This window comes from Plectropomus leopardus, chromosome 18 (assembly GCF_008729295.1).
Source record: "Plectropomus leopardus isolate mb chromosome 18, YSFRI_Pleo_2.0, whole genome shotgun sequence".
In the NCBI taxonomy this organism is placed as follows: domain Eukaryota; kingdom Metazoa; phylum Chordata; class Actinopteri; order Perciformes; family Serranidae; genus Plectropomus; species Plectropomus leopardus.
Genome location: NC_056480.1, coordinates 18746827 through 18770869, shown reverse-complemented (window position 1 = coordinate 18770869; position 24043 = coordinate 18746827). Strand labels below are relative to the sequence as shown.

Below are 24043 nucleotides of genomic sequence, written 5' to 3'. Positions count from 1 at the left end.
TTATATATATTTAATTTCTGCCAATACATATCACCCTAGATCCTTCATACTGGAAATTTAAAAACCTGTAGTTACTCCAGAAAAGCTTAAAACTGTAAAAATGTCTTAGTCCTTTTTTTTTCGAGAAACCCTTTTTTTATGTCACCGCTGATGACGAGACAAAACTGACAAAAGAAAATGTACAAACTTTTTTTTTTTTTTTTTTATGTGGTGTGTCCTTAATATTTTGCTCTGTCTGGGCATCTAAAAGTCTTTCAAATGAAAGTCTGACAGAAAAATGCCTGTTTAAACTGCTCATTCATAACTCTAGTCTTTATCCTGTTACAAGGGATCACAAGTACTCTTTCATGCATTTTAATATTTTTATCGTTCCTTTTCTCAATGGTTTGGTCTATTCAACATTAGAAATTGGTTTTTAAAACAAAGAAAAATTGTTCACTATCTCACAAACTTAAAGCAGATAACCTTCACAAACAAAGCATTTTCAGTCAAACTCAGTTTGTTTCAGCTCTAGATCCACTCTCCTCTTTCATTTTTAGATTGTCAGTTTGTGTATCAGAGAGCTATGCCAATGTGCACAGCAGTTAATAAAGTGGACTAATCAAGACATGATGTAAAATATAACATGCCTTATGCAACATAGCTATTTGAGAAAGCGGTGCTGAATTTCATGTATGCATCTGTTCTTTGGGCTGTAAATTTAGGTGCAGCTAAAGAGGAACTCAGACAGAGCACCAACCTGCAGTCACCTCCTCACTGCTAAGTCCCTGCACTTAATGGTCTGCTGTCTGTCCTCATAAAAGTAAAGTTTTAAGATACTTTAAAACACAATAATGCAACACAATAATTGTATGAAACATAATGCAGTGTTATGAAGTATCCATCACACTGAGTAGTTAACTAAACTTATTACTAAACATCAGTAGTAACAATCCACTGATATCATAAATAATTTAGCAAGTACATTTTTTGTCCCTTATATTTTGCACAAAAGTCTGACTAAACTGAAAAATTTAGGAAGCCTAGCTGCTTTGAAAAAAATGTAAGTAAATACAACTATTAATCTCAATTTATGTAAACTTCATATCTGATTAAGTTTACTTAAAATGTATTTCTATTTATTTAATTTTCTGAATTTTTTGCAACTTTAAAATGACATGTTTAATTAAATCAATCTTTCTACAATTTAGCAACAACAGTAAACCAAGTTTGGTGTGCTATATATCAGTATTCTGCATACAGCAAAGTAGTCATTCATATTTGTATTTTATTATACGTGCGAAACAGAACTCAGATGTGCAAACTTCATCAAAGGGAAAATTGTCTTTGTCATGATCAAGTTAAGTCAGACTAACTTGTATTACTGAAGTTGCTGACATTTAGAAAGAACAAGGTAATTTCGCTTGTCATTTTTAAGTTGTAACAACTTCACATAATTAATTAAATACAACGAAATTTCAAATAATCTTAATTTGATATATGGTAAACATGAATTAAGATGAATATTTATATTTACTTTAATCTTTCGAGGCAATCGGTTTCCTAGATTATTTAAAGTAAGATCAACCTGACAGTGTGTTGACGTCCATGTCCTGAATTGTGTAAGAAGTCGGACAGGGGGACAGTGATTAAGTCGCGAGGCGGGTCTTCCCCGACGGGCCAAAATAGCGCGTGCACTCAGCTACTCGGAAAAACTTTGCCACCCAGACTTGACCGCGCGCCACGTCCAGGGTCCGACCGGTGTGTAATAATTTACCAGACAACAAGCCTGCAGCCGACTGCAAACTCCTCTTCAGCACTGACATGAAGCAGACATGAGCTCCTGTGAGGACAGCCTCCTCGGTAACGGGCTGAGCCGTGTTTTTTGGGAGTGAGACGCTCTGTGACAGCTGTTTGTGGGACACGATGTTGTTTTGGCAGCCCTACACTGAAAACTTCCGAGCCCCGGTGCAGAGACAGGGCGGCAGCAGCTACACAAGGTATGAACCTCTTAAAGCTAACAATGAAATGTTTATTTTACGTAGTTTATGGCCTCCGAGAAGTCTGAGCTCCATATCGTTAATGAATAACTGTTTTGGTTATTGCTTCACTTCACTTGTGGACCACTGAGCACCGTCACTGCGTGTAAGCCTACATGCAGTGGCGCCCCCACACATTTTCCATAAGGGTGGCCAGATGGGGCCATTGAAATGCGATGGAGGAGTAGGGCCATGACAAAGAAAAAAAATAGTTAGGTTTTGAGAATAAATACATTATATTAGGAGAATAAAGTCATAATGTTAGGAAAATAATGTCGTAATTTCAAGATTAAATTTGAGGTCTCAAAAAAGACTTTTTTTCCTTAATGTGGCCCTAAAACTCTGTTGTACAAAAACCTTTGAGTGGCACAATGAAACCAGAAATCATCACTGAATTTCAGGAATTTGTTTGTGCTCTTGAAGTTATAGGCTAGTTGTTAAGTAGTTCAATATAGAAAATTAAGGATTCACATAGACCTACTGATATACTTTTTGTTATTTGACAGTTAAACTATCCAGATTAATTTATGTAAAATTGGATTTTGTTTTTTAGATTCCTTAATTTCTAAAAAGTCTTTGTTTTTCTCCAAGTGTAATGTACACTCCATTTTTAAGGTGATGTATGTTATCAAGAGATAAACTTCATGACTTGCACTTTTACTTTCAATATTTAAGTATGTTTAATATAATAAAATTACTTTTAATACTCAAGTACAGTTAATATCAAAAACTTTAAGACTTCCACCAAAGCCATTTTCTGGTAAGACATCTGTACTTTTACTCAGGTGTGGTTTATAAGTATTTCATCAAACCACTGGTAGAAAGCATCATAAAAGGGATAAAGTACAAGTGCCTTAAATTATACTTAAGTACAGCACTTGAGTAAATCTACTTAGTTACATTCCCCCACTGGGTATTGGTTTCCAAGAGTTTATCTTTTTTGACAGTTTAGATCAGTAATACTGAGTGTACTGCCTGCGATCCAATTCTGATTCCCGATAGGGTATTGAGTGCCCCCCCAACTAATTTTTAATTCACACAATAAAAACTATATGATTCACACTGGAAACGGTTTTTGCACTTTTAGTAGGCTATACATAAGGTGCCAGAGTGTGTAAAACACCATTAAACGGAGCCTGTTAATCAAAAAAGTGCTACTAAAGTTCCCAGCTAAGCTACTAATGTCCTAAAATCCTAGAAATTTCCCAAAAATCCTACAAATGTCCTAATAGGAAATGTTCTTAAATCCTAGAAACGTCCTATAATCTGAGAAACGTCCTAAAATCCTACAAACGTCCTAAAATCCAAGGAACATACATGGGGCTGCTGTGAATGGCCCCTGGCCCCCTGTCATTTTGCAGAAGTGGCCCCCAATCAAAGCAAGTTGAGTGTCCCCGTGCAGACTGTGCATTATTATACTTTCTGGGAGCCAGAGCGCAAGTACAGTTGGACACAATGACGGAAGCTCGGAGGCCTCTGATTGGCTAATCCCCCTGCGCTGGGCACAGAATGCGGCCTGTGATTGGCTGACGGTCGTCCTGGCATCCTTCCTGAGGCTGGCGGTGGCAGCCCTGCAGGCTTCACAAACCGACAGTCTGTATGCTGAGGGAGCCATGTTGATGCCTGGTTTTGTGTCTACCGCTGTACTTTGGATGGTTAAAGGACTGCGTCTCAAGGTCCGGGAGCCTTAGCGGTGATTCCAGCACCGCGATGAGAAGCGGAGAGCGGGCTGGGACGGTTCAGGGAGCGCCAGAGGACAGCTGCTCGTAGACATCACGCAGTTGATACGAAGCAAGTGAAGTTGATGCTAGTTAGCCCGATAGCTAGGTAGCAACAGCTGTGCGGGCGCTGCGTGGGATGCGGCGTGTGGACTAAAACAAAATAATCTTCTCGGCTTTTTGCATTTTATTAACACATGCTAACGTTAGCGCGAAGATTTGGGGATAACAACGGGGCTGCTGGATTCACGCTAGCTTGCTTAAGTTGCCTTTGTGAAGCTAAGCTAGCTGTTAGCTAACGTCTGCATGCTGACAATCAGCTCGCATCTTTAGTCACGACTAATATTTGCTAGCTGAGCGGACCCTAACTTATTGTTACTTTCAGACACTCTGCCAGTTGTGGAGCACCGTGTTGTGTGATTAAAAAGTCCCCCATAAAAACAATCTCGAGTGGAGATATGGCGATACTTCCAGTCTGCGTGGAAAGCTACCGATTCGCCTGCCCAGCTTGCCAAGGAGCGGCTAACGGGCTAGCTGCATAACTTTCCTCTCACGGTGTCACTCAGAAGCTGCACTTCCTCGCTAGCAGACCTCTGGTACCTGAAGCAAGCTGGCGGCCCTCCGAGTAGAAGCCGAGGACAAGGAGCTGGGGCCCATGGCCTGGGTGCTGAAGATGGACGACGCCACCATAGAGTCGGGGCTGGTGCACGACTTCGATGCCAGCCTGTCCGGCATCGGGCAGGAGCTGGGGGCAGGAGCCTACAGCATGAGGTTAGAGACGGACCCCAGCCTCCAAACACAGACAGAGAGACAGCTTACACTTTGTCTGGAGGTGTTACATCCCCCCATGGCTGTGTGTGTTATTTCCTTTGTTTGTGCTGAGTGTGATGGCTGCTCTTTGTTTTGGGATGTGGAGTAGGTCAGTGATTGCAGGGTGCCACGATCAGGGGCAAAGATTATTTATCCAAACCAGGGCATGTCCAAACTCCGGCCCGGGGGCCAATTGTGGCCAGTGTTGGACGGAGTACACAACTTTATTACTTCAGTAAAAGTATAGATAATCTGTTCAAATAGTATTCCGATATAAGTGAAAGTTGCAGTTTCAAATCAATACTTGAGTTAAAGCACTGGAGTACTTGCCTTTAAAAATACTTGAAGTGGAAAGCGATACATTTTCAATATTTTTATTCTACCCCCACTTTGATTCTCCAAGTACTATTATTATTGATGTCATTGTCACAAAGAGTAGCAGGATGGATTTCCATTTTCCTCAGAGCTTATCAACTAAGCAAAGATGAGCATTGACATCAACATCATCAACACACACAACACTGAAGACAGAAGAAAAAACATGCTCGCTGAAGAGGGAACGTCATTGCGTGATTATTTTAGATAGTTATATTTTATTTTTTTTAAAATGAAAGAAACTAGTAGTTTTTTGTAACCCAGCGTTACTTGATTTTGACCGTTGCTATGGACTCTGTTCGTTACGATTTACCCCAGTTTCAGTTGCTCTTTGTCGTTGTCGCTCTTTGCCTTTTTTTGCAGCCTTTAGTAACAGGGCTCCTTTTCTTTTGCTATTCAGAATTTTCACAGTTACTTGTTATGCCATCTTTCATTTCCAGTGCTATTGACAGTAATGACAACTGCAAAATCACCCATTCATTGCAAAATTAGCCTACTCCTCTGCTGCAGATAGCTAGCACTGGACCCGGGAAAACAAACAGCACAGGTCTCCTTGTGCTTTTGTTGCACAATAGCTGACTCACTTCCTTTTGTGCCATAAATCAATCCTTCATTTTTCGAGAAAGATTGTACCCGGCGGTAGGCGAAATTGCATGTGAAAGCTAGGCTAATTGCAAACCAATTTTAAGAGTTTTTTTTCATTTCTTTAAAGCCATTACATTGCGCCTGCTGATGACCTCTCCGCTCTCCCTGCCCCACCAATGAGCTGCCCAGTCTGAGTAGTGCATGCACAAGTTAGCGACAAACAAACCACACACAGAACTGCATGACGACAGTTAATGGGCTTTTTACATTTTAGAAAAGAAAAAGAGATATCGGCTGAGCTCAAATGTCACAGAGTAATGAGAGCCTTCATAGAAATGTAGTGGGGTCAAAAGTAACAAGTTTCTCAAAAAATTATACTCAAGTAAAGCAGAGACACTTAAAAAAGTGTACTTACGTACAGTACGTTGAGACTGTCCGCCACTGATTGTGGCCCTCAGACCAATTCTAAGCAGCCCTCGGCATGTCTTATGACAGATATACGACTGACACAATATTGGTCAATTAAGCAAGATCACTCTTCATATATTTTATTCACCTCCTGCAGGACAAGCATACAGTTAGTAAGCATGCACCAAGTAGGAACTGTGTTGGCAAAATTAAGGCAGATTGATAAACAGAGGGTAAATAAGCTAACAAACGGTCACCTAACATCATGTATTCCCTGCGATGTAGCGGACATATCCAAGGCAAAGAAGCATAAAGTCGACAGCGAGGGCTACCGTTTTCAGAGCAACGGAAAGCTGAATACTTTCTTACTTGAAGATGAAACGGTAGCATTTTGTCATTTTGTTTGTCATTTTTGTGTTTTGTTTTAAATATCCCATATGACATGAGAAGCAGCTAGCCCGCCCCCCCGTATTTTCACATTATCTAATCCAGCCACCCATTCAAAATAGTCTGGATACTCCAGCTTTCAACTCATGCAAAAGCATAAGGATATGTGTTACACTGTACGGGACAAAGACATTATATCAGTTCATGCTGTTTCCTGCATTGTTTGCCAAAAAGAGCATAAACCTTGTGTACATTTCAAGATAACGCAGACGAAGTCTGCAGGAAAGGCTTGTTTTGGCCCCTCAGACTGGCAGTTATCAGAACAGGTCTGTGACTTTGTTTCTTAAGACTAGTGGTGTGTGGGAACAAAAGGTCTAATTTTTGATCAAGAAAGTTCTTAAGCGTTAATGACTTGGAGATGTAAGTAGTAGAAGCTGCAGCATGTCAGAAGTCCAGCCCACAGGCAGGCCGATTTCCAATGGCCCATGGCTTATCACTCAAAATATACTATATGTGGCTCATCACATAATGTTGATTAATGTCACATGGCACAGCAAAGAACAATGGGAGCCACCAATTTCAGGAGTGGTGGAAAATTGTTAACTTTTCACTGAAAGATGAAACAGTTGTGTTTTTCTCAGTTGATGTTTTTTTTTTTTAAAAGAATGCGTATTACATGAGAAGCAGCTGGCTCCCAGATATTTTCACATTATGTAATCTAGCCCCTGTTCAAAAAAGTTTGGACACCCGGACTACAGTAATGATGCAAGAAACGATAGGTTTTTCAATCTAGGGATGTTCCTAACGACATATTTCCCCAACATTTTATCAGAGGTTAAAACTTAGACTAGACAACTATTTTTAAAGTAAGAAAAAACTCAAAACAGTTAGAATTGTGCTCAATTAAAAATACATGGTTAAACATTATCGAGAAAGTATAGGGTTTATAAGAGGAACCACTTGAAATCGTTTATCACAGTTTTCATGTACCAAATTGTATTGTGAACACTGTTGAAATGTGTAGCACTAAGCACATTATCCTACAAAACATGATGTAAACTTACTAAATAAATGTTAACAGGTAACATTTTTTGAAATTGAAAACAAATGAAATGGCATTAGAAAGTAATAATTTCAATTTCAATTTTATCAAGTATTTTTGGTCACGACTAGCGAAGGTAGCAAAATTTAATTATCTAATTGTGCACATCCCTGTTGCTGACCATCCAGGCTCATCAGAGTTCAGTTAGATTGTTGTTGGCTTGTCTTCTAACAAAATATGCCAAAGTGCATACATGTATCTGTGTTAAATAAGGATCTTTACCTTTAGAATATTTTTTAAAATTAGAAAAGTTTCTGACTTATATGTGGAAATGTGTGGTCAAAGAATAAGTAAACAAACCAAACCAAACAATCCAACCAAGCAACTGTTGACACTTTGACACAATACCACTAGTGTTGGTATTGAATGCTCGGCCGGATTCTTGAACAAATCAATCTCACCACAGCGTTCGTGAATAAGTTGAGTTTTGGAGCTTCCCCTCTCTGCAACACAGTCTGTCTAGTTGTCATTGAATTTTAAATGTCAAAATTTCCATTTTTAAAACTTTGTTACACTCCCAGAACTATGGTGCTGAAAAAATATTGTTTTCGTTTTACTTTTGACAGCAAAGGTATTTTATTGGAACAAAATCTAATTTAAAAACTTCATGATACCCAGCTCAAGTGGCTACACACAGTCTTTGTCAATATGCCCAGATTGTAGGGGACACATGCAGCCCTCTCACCTTCCATGTTAACTTTCAGTTAAATGACTTGTGCAGGGATTCCTGCTCACTCAGGTGATTGCAGCATTTGTCCCCAAATGTGGCACTTTATTTTATGAGTCAGGCAAACACTTGTTAGCCTGTACTTGTTAATAATGTGTCTGTCCTGTGTCTGGCATTCTTGAATTATTGGAGTATGTTGGCATCACATTGGTATTGTTGTAAACCACCTGTTCAATTAGTAACTCTCGGTACGTGTGTGCTGAATTATGTAACTGGTTATGGGAGGTGATGACATCTGAGGCAAGAATCTCCCAGGACCTGTATGTGTCTTATCAGCTGCCTCCTCGGCCATCTGCTTTTAGTGAGCGTTTATCTGAGCGTGACGTAGGTTTGTGTCAGTCTCTCATGAACATAAGCAAGTTTACCAATAAGGGATGGGTTGCATGCAAGTGTATTAGTGAGGACAGTGTGTGTGTGTGTTGGCTGCAGGAGTATCTATCTGTGGTGTCGGGGTGGGTTGCAGGGCATGTTTGGAGTCAGCAGCTGGTAGGAACAGAATGTCTCAGTGTGTTTCAGTGGAGCCAGCTCCTCAGATTTCAGGAAGCAGATGTAGTTTTCCTGGGCAGCAGGGCTCAACGAGGCTGCAGCACCCAGGTCAACTCTGTCTGCGCACCCACTCTGCAGGGAAAACACAGTCATGATTCAGAGAGAAGTGATATGAGACTGCAGGCTGCTGTTTGGAGGAAGGTGCTGCAGGACTGTCTTGAAATTGTCAAGTTTGTTTTTTAAAAGTTTGGCTCAGGTTTAAAGCAGCATCATGACTTGCCAGAAAGTTTGCAAGTAATGAGATGCCATGATCTGGATTTCTTTGCATGGATAGGACTCGTTTTATGCACAGCCACTGATATCTGCGCGCGCGCACACACACACACACACACACACACACACACACACACACACACACACACTATGCCCTGGTTGACACTCTTGCAGTATTTGTCAGGGTGAGCTGAGGACGGGTTGGTTGTCTAGAGTGGCTGCCAAGTGTGAGAGATAGTGTGTGTCAGCAGCTCAGGCTATCTCTGGGTGTTTTTGTTCATTTATCCTGCTGCGGCCTCATGCATACATAATAAGAGAGCCATTTGATCGATGGAGAGCCTTCGTCACCTCTTCTAAAATAAGCCAATCCATTTAATAATTCCACACCATGAGGAGCAGGCATTGTCTTCAAAAAAGTGGAGCATGCAACCATTTGAATGGCACAAAACAATTTGATGGGTTTTTAGAGATAACTGAAAAGTGTGAAGACTGAAGGACTAAAGGCCTGCTTTGCTTTGAAGGAGGTCACAGTGATTATTGGAGATTCAATAAAAGCCTTTAATAAACAAAAATCATAAGAGGGAAAATTTTCACCTATTAGGCGTTGGTGGAAAATGTGTTCTTTCATCATGGTTTTTTTTTTGCATGTCTTTTCTGCATCACATCAATACTGACTTTGTGTTTGTTTTTCTCTCCTCTCTGTCCTGCCTCTCTCTCAGCGATGTGTTGGCTCTGCCAATCTTCAAGCAGGAGGACTCCAGCCTTCCTCCTGAAAGCGAGACCAAAAATCCCCCATTCCAGTATGTGCTGTGCGCCGCCACCTCGCCTGCCGTCAAGCTGCACGACGAGACGCTCACATACCTAAACCAAGGTGAGACACTCAATACAAGCTTTCAAGAGAACGTTGTGGTTTTACGTGACTGTATTTTTTTTTTTGTTTTTCTTGTTAAATATGATAGTGACTTTATATTTTACTTCCTGAACACCTTAAGCCACACCTAAACACTTTGGTAAATGATGTGGTTTGTAGAGTCCTCCTCTTTGTGCTCTAAGGCTACTGACCCATCATTTAACATCAATAAATAATTACCACATTAATTCATTGCACATTAGTATAATTACTGTAAAATGAAACCGTTGCTGATGGGAATGGCAGCCTCGTCTGACCTCTTCTCAGCACTGAAGTGTTGTGCACCACGAGTTAGTTTCTGCTGCCTTGCTTTATGGCACAAATGGAGATTTATGTTATGTAGTTTCACGTAAAAGGATTCACATTAATGGAGGAACAAGCAACATCCTTCTTTTTAAAGAGAAACAGCAACATATGTGAACTTACATGCTGACAGAAGCTGTCAATTATTAAGCCCAGTTAATAACAGAGGTTTTAACAGATTTTATAAATAAACGGAAATGTGTAATTGCTCGTGTAGCTAAAATGCAACTGAAGGTCTGTTATATTGCCTATAATGAGCAGTAAAACAAAAATGAATTACACTACAAATCAGGTAATAGGACAGGGAATGTGTGCATTTACTCCACTGCTTTGTTTTTAGCAGCTGTCATTTTTAGTCCTTTACGCCAGTGACAGATGTGGCCATAGGCATTATGTTTTTGCGTTGTGCCTTATGAATACAATATATCAAGAACGCCTTTAGGGAATTTCTTCAAATTTAACATTCACGTCCAGTTGGACTCAAGGATGAACTGATTAGATTTTGGTGGTCACAGGTCAGAGTTTAAGATCACTGTGACCTCTTCTGTCTCTTTCTTTTCTCAGTAATTTCTTCAAATTTGGCACCAAAATTTGAGTAGACTCAAGGATGAGCTGATTAGACCATTCGTGGTCAAAGGTCACTGTGACCTTGCATCCATCTAATTTTTATGAACGCAATATCTGAAGAAGGCCTTGAGGGAATCTCCCCAAATTTGGCATCCACTTGGACTAAGCATGAACTGATTAGAATCTGATGGTTGAAGGTCAAAGGTCAAGGTCAGAGTGACCTTATACACTATGTTTTTGGCCATAACACAAGAACTTTCAAGAACCACCTTGAAACTGTGCTTATTATATCTCTTCTGTGTGTGAAGCATCTGTGTTGTGACAGACATGGATGTAAACTGTAAGTGTAAGTTGACCGGTGCATGGAGGCATAAAACCGCTTGCTGGTTATGTAGTTCGCAGCTCTCATCATGGTTAGTATTTTGATGTTGTGATTTCTCTCTCTCAGGCCAGTCTTACGAGGTGCGTATGTTGGATAACAGGAAGCCAGACGAGTTACCAGAGCTCAATAATAAGATGGTGAAGGTGAGAGGATCCTCACAGCTGGAAGGAGAAACTTAAACTTCTTATGTCAACTACACTATAAACCTAACTCTGTGTCTATGTGTGTGTAGAGCATCGTGCGTGTGGTGTTTCACGACCGCAGGCTGCAGTACACAGAGCACCAGCAGCTGGAGGGCTGGAAGTGGAATCGTCCTGGCGACCGTCTCCTTGACATCGGTAATGAAGCCCGTCGAGAAATGTTTACTTAAACCGTCCCATGTGTGCGATTTGGAGTTCAAATATCTTTGTGTGTGTTTGTGTGAGACAGATATCCCAATGTCAGTGGGCATTGTGGAGCCGAAGACTCACCCCTCCCAGCTGAACGCTGCAGAGTTCCTGTGGGACATGAACAAAAGAACTTCTGTTTTTGTGCAGGTAACATACTCACACACACTTACACAAACCACACACACCACACACGCATCAGCTCTCTTTTGTGCCATCTGTTGGGCGTGCCTCTGGATTTCCACATCAAACACAGATTTTCATCACACTCGTACTCTCGTCTCCCCGCTGTCTGCAGGTGCACTGCATCAGCACGGAGTTCACTCCCAGGAAGCACGGTGGCGAGAAGGGCGTCCCCTTCAGGATCCAGTTTGACACGTTTGCCCAGGGAGACAGTGGAGAGTACACAGAGCACCTCCACTCTGCCTCCTGCCAAATCAAAGTCTTTAAGGTACACGCTCTCAGGAGGGGGATGTTTTTACACCGCCTCATGCGCTTGCCCTCACAGCAAATTAAATCTGCCGTCCTTTCCCGGTCTCTGCTTTTTGTTTAGCCAAAGGGGGCGGACCGTAAGCAAAAGACAGACAGGGAGAAGATGGAGAAACGCACACCTCAAGAGAAGGAAAAGTACCAGCCTTCCTACGATACCACTATCCTGTCAGAGGTCAGTATGCAGCTGCTATGGACTGTCAGGCTTCACAAATACACACCAAAAACTTGGCTAAAGTCATAGAAATCTAACACCTATTTAAACAAAAAAACAACCGTAGTCCAACAAAGTTTCTGTCTTTCACAGAACTAAGACTAACATTAGCTTAATTACCTTGTTAACTCATTGTAATCATGCTTCCTTCACACTAAACAGAAACAAAATAAAACTCACCAAAACCGTCTTAGTTAGTCTTGTTAGTCCCCTAGTTAGTCAATCCACCGTTCCATCAATAAGTAAGTGCGGTTTGTTCAAATTTTAACACTTCATTCACCAAGTTAGGTGTGAAAACATGCTGATCAGCATGCTTTTTATACCCCAGATCTTTCCTCCTCAGTGGCGGCTCTCACTCGTTCCTAGGAGGAAGCTGCAGTACGTGTTTTGATAAACATGCAATAAATGCAATGAAAGAAACAGGGAATAAACAGTTATGGTAGTATTTTGAAAGTAATGGATTAAAAACGTCCTACTCCTCTTCTCGATAGGCCGTCACTGCTAAAGCATAACTTCAGTGAGTTCACGACTTGCCTTAAGTTGGTTTAATTTTATGAAAGTCGATAAGAAAGTTAGTGGGGCTATCCCCTGAGAGCCAAATATTCAACTCATCAGTCGGAGGCTGCTCAGTCTGCTGAGATTCGTCAGGTCAGGCAGTATTTATTTTGTCAGTCAATGTGCAGTCTACAGATTTAGTGCTCCTTTCTTTCACACTGCTCTCCAGCGCAGGCAGCTGCAGACCCAGGGTGAGTTGAGTGAGATGAAGGAAGCTGCCAAGAGGAATAGAGGCTTTTCCTGTTCAGGCTTCGAGATAACGTTACCATCTTCTATCTGCTTAGAAGTGGTGAATTTACAACTCACAGCAATTTGATACAACGCAGTCTGGCTTTTGTTTGATATCCAGCATCAGCAAAAAAAAGTTGTTGGACATTTCCCGTCCGTCGCTAACATGGTTACTCTGCATTAGCTTGCTACATATGTTAACATCACTGTCACCCCGAACAGCCTACTGAAATCTGAAGCAATTCTGAATCTGGTACAGCCTTAGGTTATCCAGCTACAACGGTTGCAATGGCAACAGCACACACAAAAATGATCACCGCTCTGACCATCGTGCTATGTTGATTTGAGGGGGAATATCCGTTCTGCTCTCAGTTTAGTTTTGTGGCTAAAGTACTTGCATCATCCAATTTCTATTTTGCGACTAACAATTATTTTCTCAGAGCTCAAGCAAGTTGAAGTCTTCAAATTGCTTGTTTCATCCCTCAAAAACTCAAATATATTTAATTTACAATGATATAAAACAGAGAACAGCAGTAAATCCTCACACTTTTTTTTGGCATTTTTGCTTATAACCGACACCAAGTTATGATCATCTATCATCACGATCCATGCCAATTTAGTTATCTGCCAACCGAATATTGGATCAATGCACTGGAAAAAGAAAAAACACTTCCGAACAGCAGGCAATTTAATGCAAGGAGCTGTGAAATTCACATGATCCTTTTTATTCCTTTGCCATTCTTTCTTGTTGTTTACTGGCTTTGATTTTGTTTTTCCTTCAATGTAAAATTCTTGAAATAAAATGCTGTCATCAATGAACCACCGCGGCAATCTGCTCTTGAACTGCAGTGCATTAAAATGGTGGTGGTGACACAGCAGTCAGAGTGACAGATGTGATGGATTACCTGTCAAAAGCGGGTTTGAAGTCTCCTCATGTATATTTGAATTCTGTTGTAACATGAAGTGAAACAAATGCTTTGAAAACAGTCTGGCATCTGGTGTGCTTTGGAAAGTGGTCGGCCATAATTTTAAAATGCACAACAGGGTTTCCTCAAGTGCTGTAAATCATTTAGCTGAGGTAGTGAGCCACCTGGATCCTGATGCATCTCGTCTTGTGATCTAGTTTAGTTTGTAGAGAAAAGTCTAAACAATAGACACACTGCTCCTTTGATTTTTTTAAAAAAAATTCTTTATTAGGGATGTACCAAATGTTATTTATTAAAACTGTGATTATTGCAGGATTTCAATATGTGATCGCCAATATTCACATTTTTTTAATCACATATTTTCAATTCCATTATTTTGCATTTCAAAACAGTTTTGAAGTCCATATTGAAGGTAAAGCAATTCTTACCAGATTGTGTTGATTAGGAATCAAATGACACTAAAAAAACGACATAAAACTAGCATCAGGTGGGTTTGTCTGTAAAGCGGAGAATCGTGGGTGGCCAAAGAACCCATTTTCATTCAAATATCCTGAGGTCAGAGGTCAAGGGACTCCTGTGAAATTGTCAGGATGTTTTTTCATTGCCAAAATTTAGCCTAGTTTTGTACTGAGGCCCCTTTCCGAGAAGCTAGACTGAGCTTAACCATTTGAATCCCCAGGTCCTCTAGTGTCATAAGACACCAGTATCATTACTGTAGCTTCCAAACTGAGCCTGATTCAGCCTTTTACAGACAAGAATGTTAGCCAGTGATTAAAAAATGCTTAAGAAAAAGCTTCTATTGCAGTTTTTATTTGAAGCTTTGAATGTCTGCCATCATATTTTATTATATCACCCAAAACAAAACAAAAAATCCTCACACAAAATCCTAAATTGTCACCCACGAGCAACTGCAGGAGAGTGACCATCACCTGCTGAGGGGATATTTGTGCCAGATGTAATGTACATGGAAGACTAACTTGCTAATAAAAATCACAAAGTAAGATGTTGTTGGCACATTTTCAATTTTCTTAATTTCCACGTCTGTCTCCTGACTCACTGCCACCCAGACAGCATCTCTCATGTGGGGCAGTTTCTATTTGTCATGGCCAAAATCTTGCAATGTCAACTGACAATAATCACCGTCTCCTCCACACATACTTCCTAACCAGGCATGATTTTTACAATATTGGGTAATCAATTGGTTAATATGAGTTAATCAAGCAAGAATTAGCATTTTCCCTTTTTTCCCCACTCATGGCAGGACTCATACAGTTTGCACACATGCACCAACTAGGAACTACGAAGCAGAACTAGTGTGTTTTCATAAAGGTACAATAAACCAAACAAACAAAGAGTGCAACCGAGAAGGTCACCACTTTCAGGAGTGGTGGATAGTTGAATACTTTTCCAGTGGAATATGAAACTGTTGCTTTTGTCTCCATTGTATGTGATTTTTTTTCTAGTGACCCATACAATGCAAGAAAATGCTGGCAGTCAAGTTTTGTCACATGATCAAATCTGCCCCATTTCAAAATGTTTTGGCACCCCTGTGCTTTACTGTCATCTGAGGCTGCAACTTCCCAGGTCACTAAAGTGGAACTCCACACATGCAATTTTGCTTTGCTCCTGGAAGCAAATGATTTGTTTGCCTTATAGCGCGCACTGAATGGAAATGAATGGGAGGAGAATATTTGCCAAGGTTAATTTTGCTCATATGTGACCTTACCCTTAGACTTTTTTTTTTTTTAAGACTAAAAGCCAGCAAATATAGATTGAAGCTGAATATTTGGTTAGGTCAAAGCATGTTGTGAAATTTGGAAATGATTATATCTGTCCTCTTTCAGTAAAATTTGAGCAACAGCACTCTGAAGTTATTGGAAATGTTTGGATCGTGCAAGTCAGAAGCAATCATACGCAGCCACCACTGCAATTTACACATCTTATATTACTAATGATATTGGTGCAGTGTAATTTTTATCTACAACTGTGCAGAAATACTGGGTTTAAACAGAATGAATTAACCAGCGGCATTCACATCTTTATTTAGTATTTTGACATCAGCGTTACGAATGAAGCTTCAAAGTATTCACTACAGCCCTAGTCTTTGTTAATACAGATAAATAAAAATGGTTTTTTTTGTCTCGGAGATGTTATCACAACTTTTACTGTGGGGAAAACAGCAGTCATTTTACATTTTCTACATTTGTATGTCACACTAAGACTGCCCTCAGGTTGGTTGTTTGTGTCGCTGGCGGTCTAACCTCTGCTGTGTGTCTGTATGCAGACGAGGCTTGAACCCATCATAGAAGATGCGGGTGACCACGAGCTGAAAAAGTCCAGCAAGCGGACACTTCCCGCTGACTGTGGCGACTCCTTGGCCAAGAGAGGCAGTGTAAGCACCCTGCTTCCCTCTCCTCCGCACCTCCTCCCCCTCGCTCTGTCCACAGTCGGCCCCCCTGTAGACACCTGGCTGCAGTCTGAAGCCTGTTGTAGATGAGAAGGAGATGTTTTAATGTATTTGATGTTATGTGGGGTGGAAACAGTTTAAAGCTAGCTTCCCAATCCACCCATGACTTTCCCTCAACCTCTCTGCCTTTTGTTTTTTGGACTTAATGGGTTATTAGTCCAATAAGTCTGATAAATACTGTACTTTGTGTGTGTGTGTGTCTGTGTGTCTGTGTCTTCTCTCAGTGCTCCCCATGGCCAGACAACGCCTACGTCAGTCCCAACCAGGCAGCTACTCCCTCCTTCACCTCCGCCCCACTGTCCACTTACACAACCTCCTCAGTACCGGACAGGTGAGAGAGTGTGAGTGAGTGAGTGAGTGAGGGAGGCCTTTTAGCTGAAGCATGTTTTGGTCTCACCTCTGGTATTTACCTTTTGCCTTCCAGTGACTCGTCCTCACCCAATCACCAGGCAGACCCTGGTAGCCATGGCAACTCTGAGGTTAGTCTCCACTCCTCTCACCTGTATGAACTTATGGAAAAGGTAGGTCATGCACTTAGTCAGAGCTCATATAAAATGTGGAGCTACATCATTGGCTGTTACATTTTAAACACCAATAATAGAAGAGAATGGTTGAGCTGTCACTGTTGGGTTTATATCTCAGTTTAAGAGTCATGGTTTGATGCAGCAGTGAAAAAAAAAATGTATAACGAAATGTTTGTTTTCATTTATTTCTGTCAGAAAGCAGTGAATGTGGCACAAGACACAAAATCTGTCAGTTTGTCCAGTGGCAACTTTGGTAAAGTGATATCATTTGAAATCCTTTAAAGGCTGAATTTGAGAAAAAAATCCAAAGCCTTAAAAGTTTTCAAAAATAGCCACTGACATAATAACAAAGCACCCAAACATTAATCAGCCCAGTGATCGACACATCTGGGTGACGCAGTCAAATGTGGTGAATATTGGATCCTTTCACATTTCCAACGGGTTAACACACACAATGTGCTTGTCTTATACACAACTCTGTCTCTGTTTCTGTTAAAGACGACAAAGTCTTCCAGCCACTGGCGGCGCTTGATATAGGCGATATGTATGTTTAGTATAACTTATTCGGAAGCTAATCCACTTGTGCACATGTTTCAAACAGCATACGGCTGAAATTTGTCAGGTGAAACTCTCTGACTGTGACTGAGTTAGTGTGAAAAGTAACACACAGATCCAGGTCTGGAGGTGTGTTGACACTGTATGTGTGTCCCTTTTCCTCCTCTGCAGCAGTTGAGCCCCACTGCCTCCATACAGGACGCACAGAAGTGGCTGCTGAAAAATCGCTTCAGCTCCTACACTCGGCTCTTCTCTCACTTCTCAGGTACAACACACACACACACACACACACACACACACACACACACAAACACAGTCGAACTCACTGAAACATGGCAGTAAAAGTGATTTCTCCTCCAACTTCTATCTTAGGTTCTGATTTGTTGAAGCTAACCCGGGACGACCTGGTCCAGATTTGTGGGCCAGCAGATGGGATCAGACTCTTCAATGCACTTAAATCCAGTGTGTGTGTGTGTCACTGATCGCGTCAGTGAAATGTGTGTGTGTGTGTGTGTGTGTGTGTGTGTGTGTGTGTGTGTGTGTGTGTGTGTGTGTGTGTGTGTGTGTGTGTGTGTGTATTAGTTTTTGTGGTTTTGTACACCTGTATGAGCATTATAAAGGTGCAAGTATGTTTCAGTGCATAAATTATAATGTCTGCGTGTAGGTCAGTGCGTCCCAGGTTGACAGTGTACGTCTGTCAGGAGTCCCTCCAGGAGAGCCCTCTGCTGGAGAGACACGCCACCAATGAAAATGGAGAACACAGCATTTCCTCTAGTTTACACGGTAATCCAGCTCTGTGTTTGACAGCAGTGATATTAGAGGGATGCACTGTGTGAATGTTAACATCGTCTGCGCTCTGTGTCTGTGCAGTGTATCATGCTCTGTACCTAGAGGAGCTCACAGCTGCAGAACTGATCCGTAAGATGGCGTGTGTGTGCAGCCTTCCACTGGGAACGATCAACCAGGTGTACAGACAGGGTCCCACAGGCATACACATCCTGCTCAGTGACCAGGTACCAACACACAAACACACACAGGCTGTTTGTCTTAAATATTTGGAGAATCATACTCTCAGCAGTGGAGGGCTCTTTATTTAGAGGCATGTTATAATTAAAAAGGTAAACTGTGGGAGACACTCAAAACTATCAGCCACGAGCAAGAAAAAACATCACCATGGATACGTTTAGAGTGCAGGCAAAAGTGGCCCAACTCTTTTTTTATTTTTATTTTTTTCCTCATATGTGATGTATATCTGTCTTTTTCATTCATGAGTGAACAACACAAATAACATGAAATCTGATCGTTTCACCTCTGAATTACACCACTTTTCTATGTGTTTCTAAATAAGATTCCAGTCTGATTTTTGCTGTGCAGCCTCAGTCTGCACAGCCATATCGGGAATTAATGCGACTTTTACATCACTCTGTTTGACATTTGCTTGTGGGAGTCACCCTGTGAATGCAAACACGGGAAAAAAAGGGCATTATTAAAAATTTGGCCCTCTTTCTCACATCCTTGTACTTGTTATCATCTGTTCTGGATGTCTGCTTCTACTGCACGTTAACTTATAAATGATACTTTTAAGTTGTGACACCACTGGCCTCCATGATTTCTTCTGACAGCATGCTGTGTGTAACATCTTTGTTACTGTTTCTTTTGCACGTGGGTCAGTTCAGGACTGTGAATCTGATATTGACCGCATTTATTAAAATATTGTGAACCGCCAAACAAAAAAATCAGATCTGACCAATTTAAAGGAATTGAACACTACTTTTCTTGCTTAAGCCAAGTTCACACTACACAACTTTCAGAGTTGTCATATTGCTGTACTTTTCACACTGCATCAGTTGCTTCCTTGTATTTGGGAGTCAAAAACTTGTGGTGATTTTGACACTACATGACTGACCGGCGACAGAAAGCCACACTGCTAAGAGGAGCGCCAATGCCTGTGTTCATGAAGAACTCACTCTGTTACGAAAATGCCTTATAAGTGATGATGCAGCACTCTGTGTTAAATAATTTGGCCAACAACTTTCAGATACATTGCGTGCAAAAATGCAACTTCCACTTCATCTTCCTCTCTCTCTGTCACCGTCTCTCAAACACATTTTGGAAAGCGCAGCGGTGCCGCTTGTCTCTGACCTTGACTCGCCCCTGGCTGTAGTTTAACGACAAAGTCCCAGACACGTCCAGGTGAAATTAATCACGCTAGATATCCAGAAAGGATTTACGATGCATTTTTTAACAATTCACAAATAGTGCTCCAGCTTCGGTTTGCAGCGTTGAGCCAACACTCCTAAAACTGTCAGTGAGTGGAAAATCACGGTTTGAAGTCACGCACATATTATAATGTTGGGTTTAAGACCTTTCCTTTTTTTATTTTAACTTTAATGCACTTCCACTTGTCTAAATTCTCCAATCCAACCCACATCTGACCCTTAAGGTGCTGAAATCCAATAAAAGCCAATAAATCAGCAGGGGGCAATGTAACAAAAAAATGATACTCAGTCGATATCAGAATTGTTTAGCTCTCAATTACTGATGTTAGTATCTGCCTCAAAAAGTCAATAGCTTTGGATGTACATGAGAGAAGATGGCAGGACTGAAACTCATTGACACAGCACAGAGGAAGACGTGTGTCGCTGTCTTTTGTGCTGTCAACAACTCAACTTATTTGAATGTAATTTACATTGTGACGCACAAACAGCACTGTATGATTCCTTGTTTTATGACCTCCTCCTCTTACTCTGTCACCACTAAAGTACAAGGAACCTCTGTTTCTACAAGTTGACATTTGATAAACATTCTTTTTTGTCTTTTCTAGATGGTTTACAACTTGCCTGACGAGAGCTGTTTTTTGATCAGCACTGTCAAAGGTGAGCTCATCATGCATCAGTAGCCTTTCGTCTCTAACATTGTAATCTGGCCTGTAACAAGGCTCAAGAGATCCCGTATTTGACACGGATTTAATGTACTTCTTTCCTCAACACTTGTCTTCCTCTCCAGATGAATTGGGCGAAGGACTCCATCTAATCCTGAAGTAGTGAGGAGGACAGATGGCATCACTAATACTCCACCCTCTGTTTTGGAGCAGAAGCCTCCCTCTGTCCCTCTCTGCTTGCCTCTACTCTTCCCTCGTACTTCCTCCCCGTTCTCTCCAAACGATCGCTCGACGGAAAGCAGACAGACTGCACTAAAGCCATGTAAATGTTAGAATCTGACATGGGTGTGTCCACTGTTTCATATTGAAAACACTATTAACGGAGGAGAATGGTTAAAAGAGGAGAGGCTGGGGGGGATATGGGGTTAGGGGAAAGATTATGATGTATGTATTTTGATTTTATTATTTTATTTTTTGTCTTTTATATGGTTTCTGCAGGATAACGGGGGGTTGGGAGGGGCGGGGGGCTCCAGGAGAGAGGGGAGAGTGACGTTCTGGCCGGCAGGAGAAGGAAAGAAAGCAGAGTTTCCTTATTGCTCGTTGCCCTTCTTACACAACGCGCACAACCAGCACTAGGCCAGTATTTGATAACCTGTACTGCTGAACAGCATGCGATCTCAACATACTAACCCGCTTAAAGGAGAATCCCAATTTACTCTGCTTGTTTAACATTCTCAAGGTTGTCTTGATGAACCATTCATCGATCCGCTGAGCTTGGTAACCCCTGAAATATCCAGGCTAAATTTGTGGAAGTGGCGTCATTTGTGGATGTTGACACCAACATTTTTTTTTCTTGTCAGATGGACTGATTTCATTAACTCTTGTCACATAGAGCCACCCTATGTGATTTTAGACCTCCAGCCATATCTCTCTGTCTGTTGACATGACGTCACACTCAGCTCAACTCTTTTCATGTACGTCCTGCTCAGCCTGCGCTTTTACTGTTTTTAGTTGATGCTTTATTTATGGATCAGCTGTTTCTATTGCTCTCATTGAGTTGTTTCTGGTGCCATACTGGCTTTTTAGCTCAATCTTTTACCCACTGTCACAAACACAGTGCACATGCACCTTTGACTCCTCTGCTTTCTGTGCTGACTTTGAAACACTGGTTTAAAGGAGCGTGGTTTACGCCCTCTGGGATTGTGGCCATAAATATGCAGAAAAAAAGGAACAAGCCTCTATATAAGACTGGCTTGTGGAGCAGTAACGCCTATCCAAAAACCCTCTATAAAGTGGACCAAACGGGTTTCAGAGTGGTAGGCCTTTTTTAGAGGAAAAGTCTCATTTTGGCTCTGTACATCTTGGTCATTAGAAGCATTCATGGAATTGATCCGATGGCGAATTACACCCTCATGTAGTGGAGTTGCTTGTGCGCTGCATGTACATATTTATAAACTCCATTCCTGATCTGCTCTGCAAGAAACAGCTCATCACACAGCAGACTGGTAGAAAATTATCACGGCGTTTAGCCTGGTTTCAATAGATCTACCCTGTGGACAAGAACATCAGGGCAGCTCCACATCCATCTTCAAAAATCTTGTGTTTTTAATGTAGCTGAACACAGGAGGTGAAGTGTTTCGAGTGCCCTTTGAAAAGCGACAGGAAGTCTCACACAGGTCCTCGGAGTCACCGTTGGTTTATTTGACCCCCTTTGATTTTGGTACACAGTGTCTGGCAGTGTTGCAGGTGCATACGGTTAGCACGCCTCTAAGTGTCAGAATGTGTGTGTGCATGTGTATCATTTTTCGTTCTTGCAAAGAAAATTATGTCAGTAGTTGTCATAAACTTTTTCCTGTTGGTATGATGAAACTGTGTTTAGCTTGCCGTTTAGTAAAGAGCATGTGGAAGATGGCTAAGGGAGGGACAATTTGGTTCGTGTTGAGTGTCACCCCTCCTTTTTCCAGATGTTAGAGACCAAGTCTGCACTGAGAAATCACAAAAATCAAGCTCGATGTGTAGTCAGTAGTCACACCCTTTTCTTACCCGCCTATAAGAAGGAGAACAAAAAAAAAAAGAAGAATGTCGAGACTAAAGAGCATCTGTGTTTTTGTCTCACCGTGCGCCCGAGCCAGGACTGTAGCTCTTGTGGTGTTTACAAGGACACGAGTACCACAGCACAGTAAACTGTGCTCAGTAACAGAACGGATGTGATAGCAAGTCAGGCAAATTCTGGTGAGCAGTTTTGGTCCTGTGAAGGCCTGACCAGTCGTCTGTCTGTCTGTGTGACTGAATGTGTGTGAGAGTGTGAGCAGGAGAGGTGACCACTGTTCATGTACAGCCTAATGTCAATGATGATGCTTCTCATGTGCACAGTATCGTATGCTGGAGATGTACACAACCACATGTGCTGGGAATAAATGATTTCATAACTTTTCCTGGTGTATTTTTTCCTGGTATTTTCTTATTTTAAATTTCAGAATAGTTGTTTTCACGACAGAGAATTTAATAAAAGGGCATGATTTTCATTCAAACACAACTTTATACTGCATATCTCAGAGATGCGGACTTGTACTCGAGTCACATATTTACCCAACAAAATCAAAAAAAGACTTTAACTGAACTTGGGATTTTATACCATTGACTCATGATTTCACTTATATGTGAGCCTTCTCACTTGAAAATACTTCATACCTTCCCCCAAGCCCAAAAAATATAAACTGTCATTAAAAAAAGTGTTCCACAAATAAATTAATTTAACTTAATTTTCTTAATAAACTAAGGTTAGCATTGTTAACTCAAGCAAGTCGACACTTAATTCCCCAGATCCACTTCGTTTGAACCAATCCAACAATATCCAATGAAGTTTCAGGAAGAACTGAAGTTACATTAATGAGCAGGAGTTGGGGAAAAAATTGCACCGAAAATAATTTGCCCATGTACAAAAACTATGCGGCGATCAACGAAAAATGATTTGCAAAATGCAGAACATAAGGTTCAAATAGGTGGAGACAAAACAATTTCCAACTAATTTTCCCTGCCCACCCACCGCGTTTTTTTGTAAATATAATATATTATCAGCTACTCTTGTTAAAATGGCTTTACATCTGGTGAAGTGCTCATTATGACTTGTGCTCACATGACTTGACTGAGGACTTGAGACTTGTGACTTACAAGGACTAAGTCCCACCACCCCATTCTATGAAGTAGGCTCTCTTGAGATTATTTAAGATACAAATATCAAAGCTACGAATGATGTTACACAACTGTTGTCACAGGCTGAAAACTACCCAGAGAAATCTGGGCGCCACTTTAATGATCACAGTTTTATTTAAAGTAGAATCAAGATGTTTCTGCACCTTCATTAACCCTAAGGAACATAAAAGCATTGAGTGTCTCTGTAGGAAAACCTTATTATGACTTGCCTAAAGTACAGTGAACAACTGTGTCTTGTGATATTGCCTGACATCAAAAGTGAGTGCGCAAAACTAGCCTTTTGTTGCAGGACAATGAAATAACAGTTCAGTGACTCATGCAGTTTGTCGAGCAGATTGAGAGTGCAAAACACCTGCCAAAGGCTACTCCCAAAGCAGATGTTTACAACCAAGAATCATGCTAATTTTCACTCCAGCAATTGTGTCAGAGGCTGAATCACATCTGGGATGAAGACCAGAAACAGATGTTGCAATCAATTATCAGACAGGACAGAAAACTAGCAATTTATTTGCATCCTGACAACAGATGGTATTTCACACCTGAGTGTCTCACAG

At 41.1% G+C, this 24043-nt stretch overlaps 1 protein-coding gene across 1 annotated transcript; it reads left to right on the top strand.

Annotated features, from left to right (window-relative positions):
• Positions 1-3606: 3606 nt before the first annotated feature.
• Positions 3607-20795, top strand: ubp1 (upstream binding protein 1). The gene is made up of 16 exons (XM_042505950.1): positions 3607-4507; positions 9609-9760; positions 11118-11194; positions 11284-11389; positions 11481-11587; positions 11736-11888; positions 11991-12101; positions 16134-16241; positions 16541-16647; positions 16741-16837; positions 17567-17660; positions 17768-17858; positions 18060-18178; positions 18266-18408; positions 20220-20271; positions 20402-20795. Exons 1-16 carry the CDS (start codon positions 4392-4394, stop codon positions 20437-20439), a joined length of 1671 nt encoding a protein of 556 aa, XP_042361884.1. The 5' UTR covers positions 3607-4391; the 3' UTR covers positions 20440-20795.
• Positions 20796-24043: the final 3248 nt, after the last annotated feature.

Excerpts from the sequence above, each read along its gene's own strand:
- ubp1 (XM_042505950.1), top strand. The coding sequence starts at position 4,392 with ATGGCCTGGGTGCTGAAGATGGACGACGCCACCATAGAGTCGGGGCTG. Across the intron at positions 12,102-16,133 it reads ATACCACTATCCTGTCAGAG|ACGAGGCTTGAACCCATCAT; the intron begins GTCAGTATGCAG and ends GTCTGTATGCAG. Across the intron at positions 17,859-18,059 it reads TTCAATGCACTTAAATCCAG|GTCAGTGCGTCCCAGGTTGA; the intron begins TGTGTGTGTGTG and ends GTCTGCGTGTAG.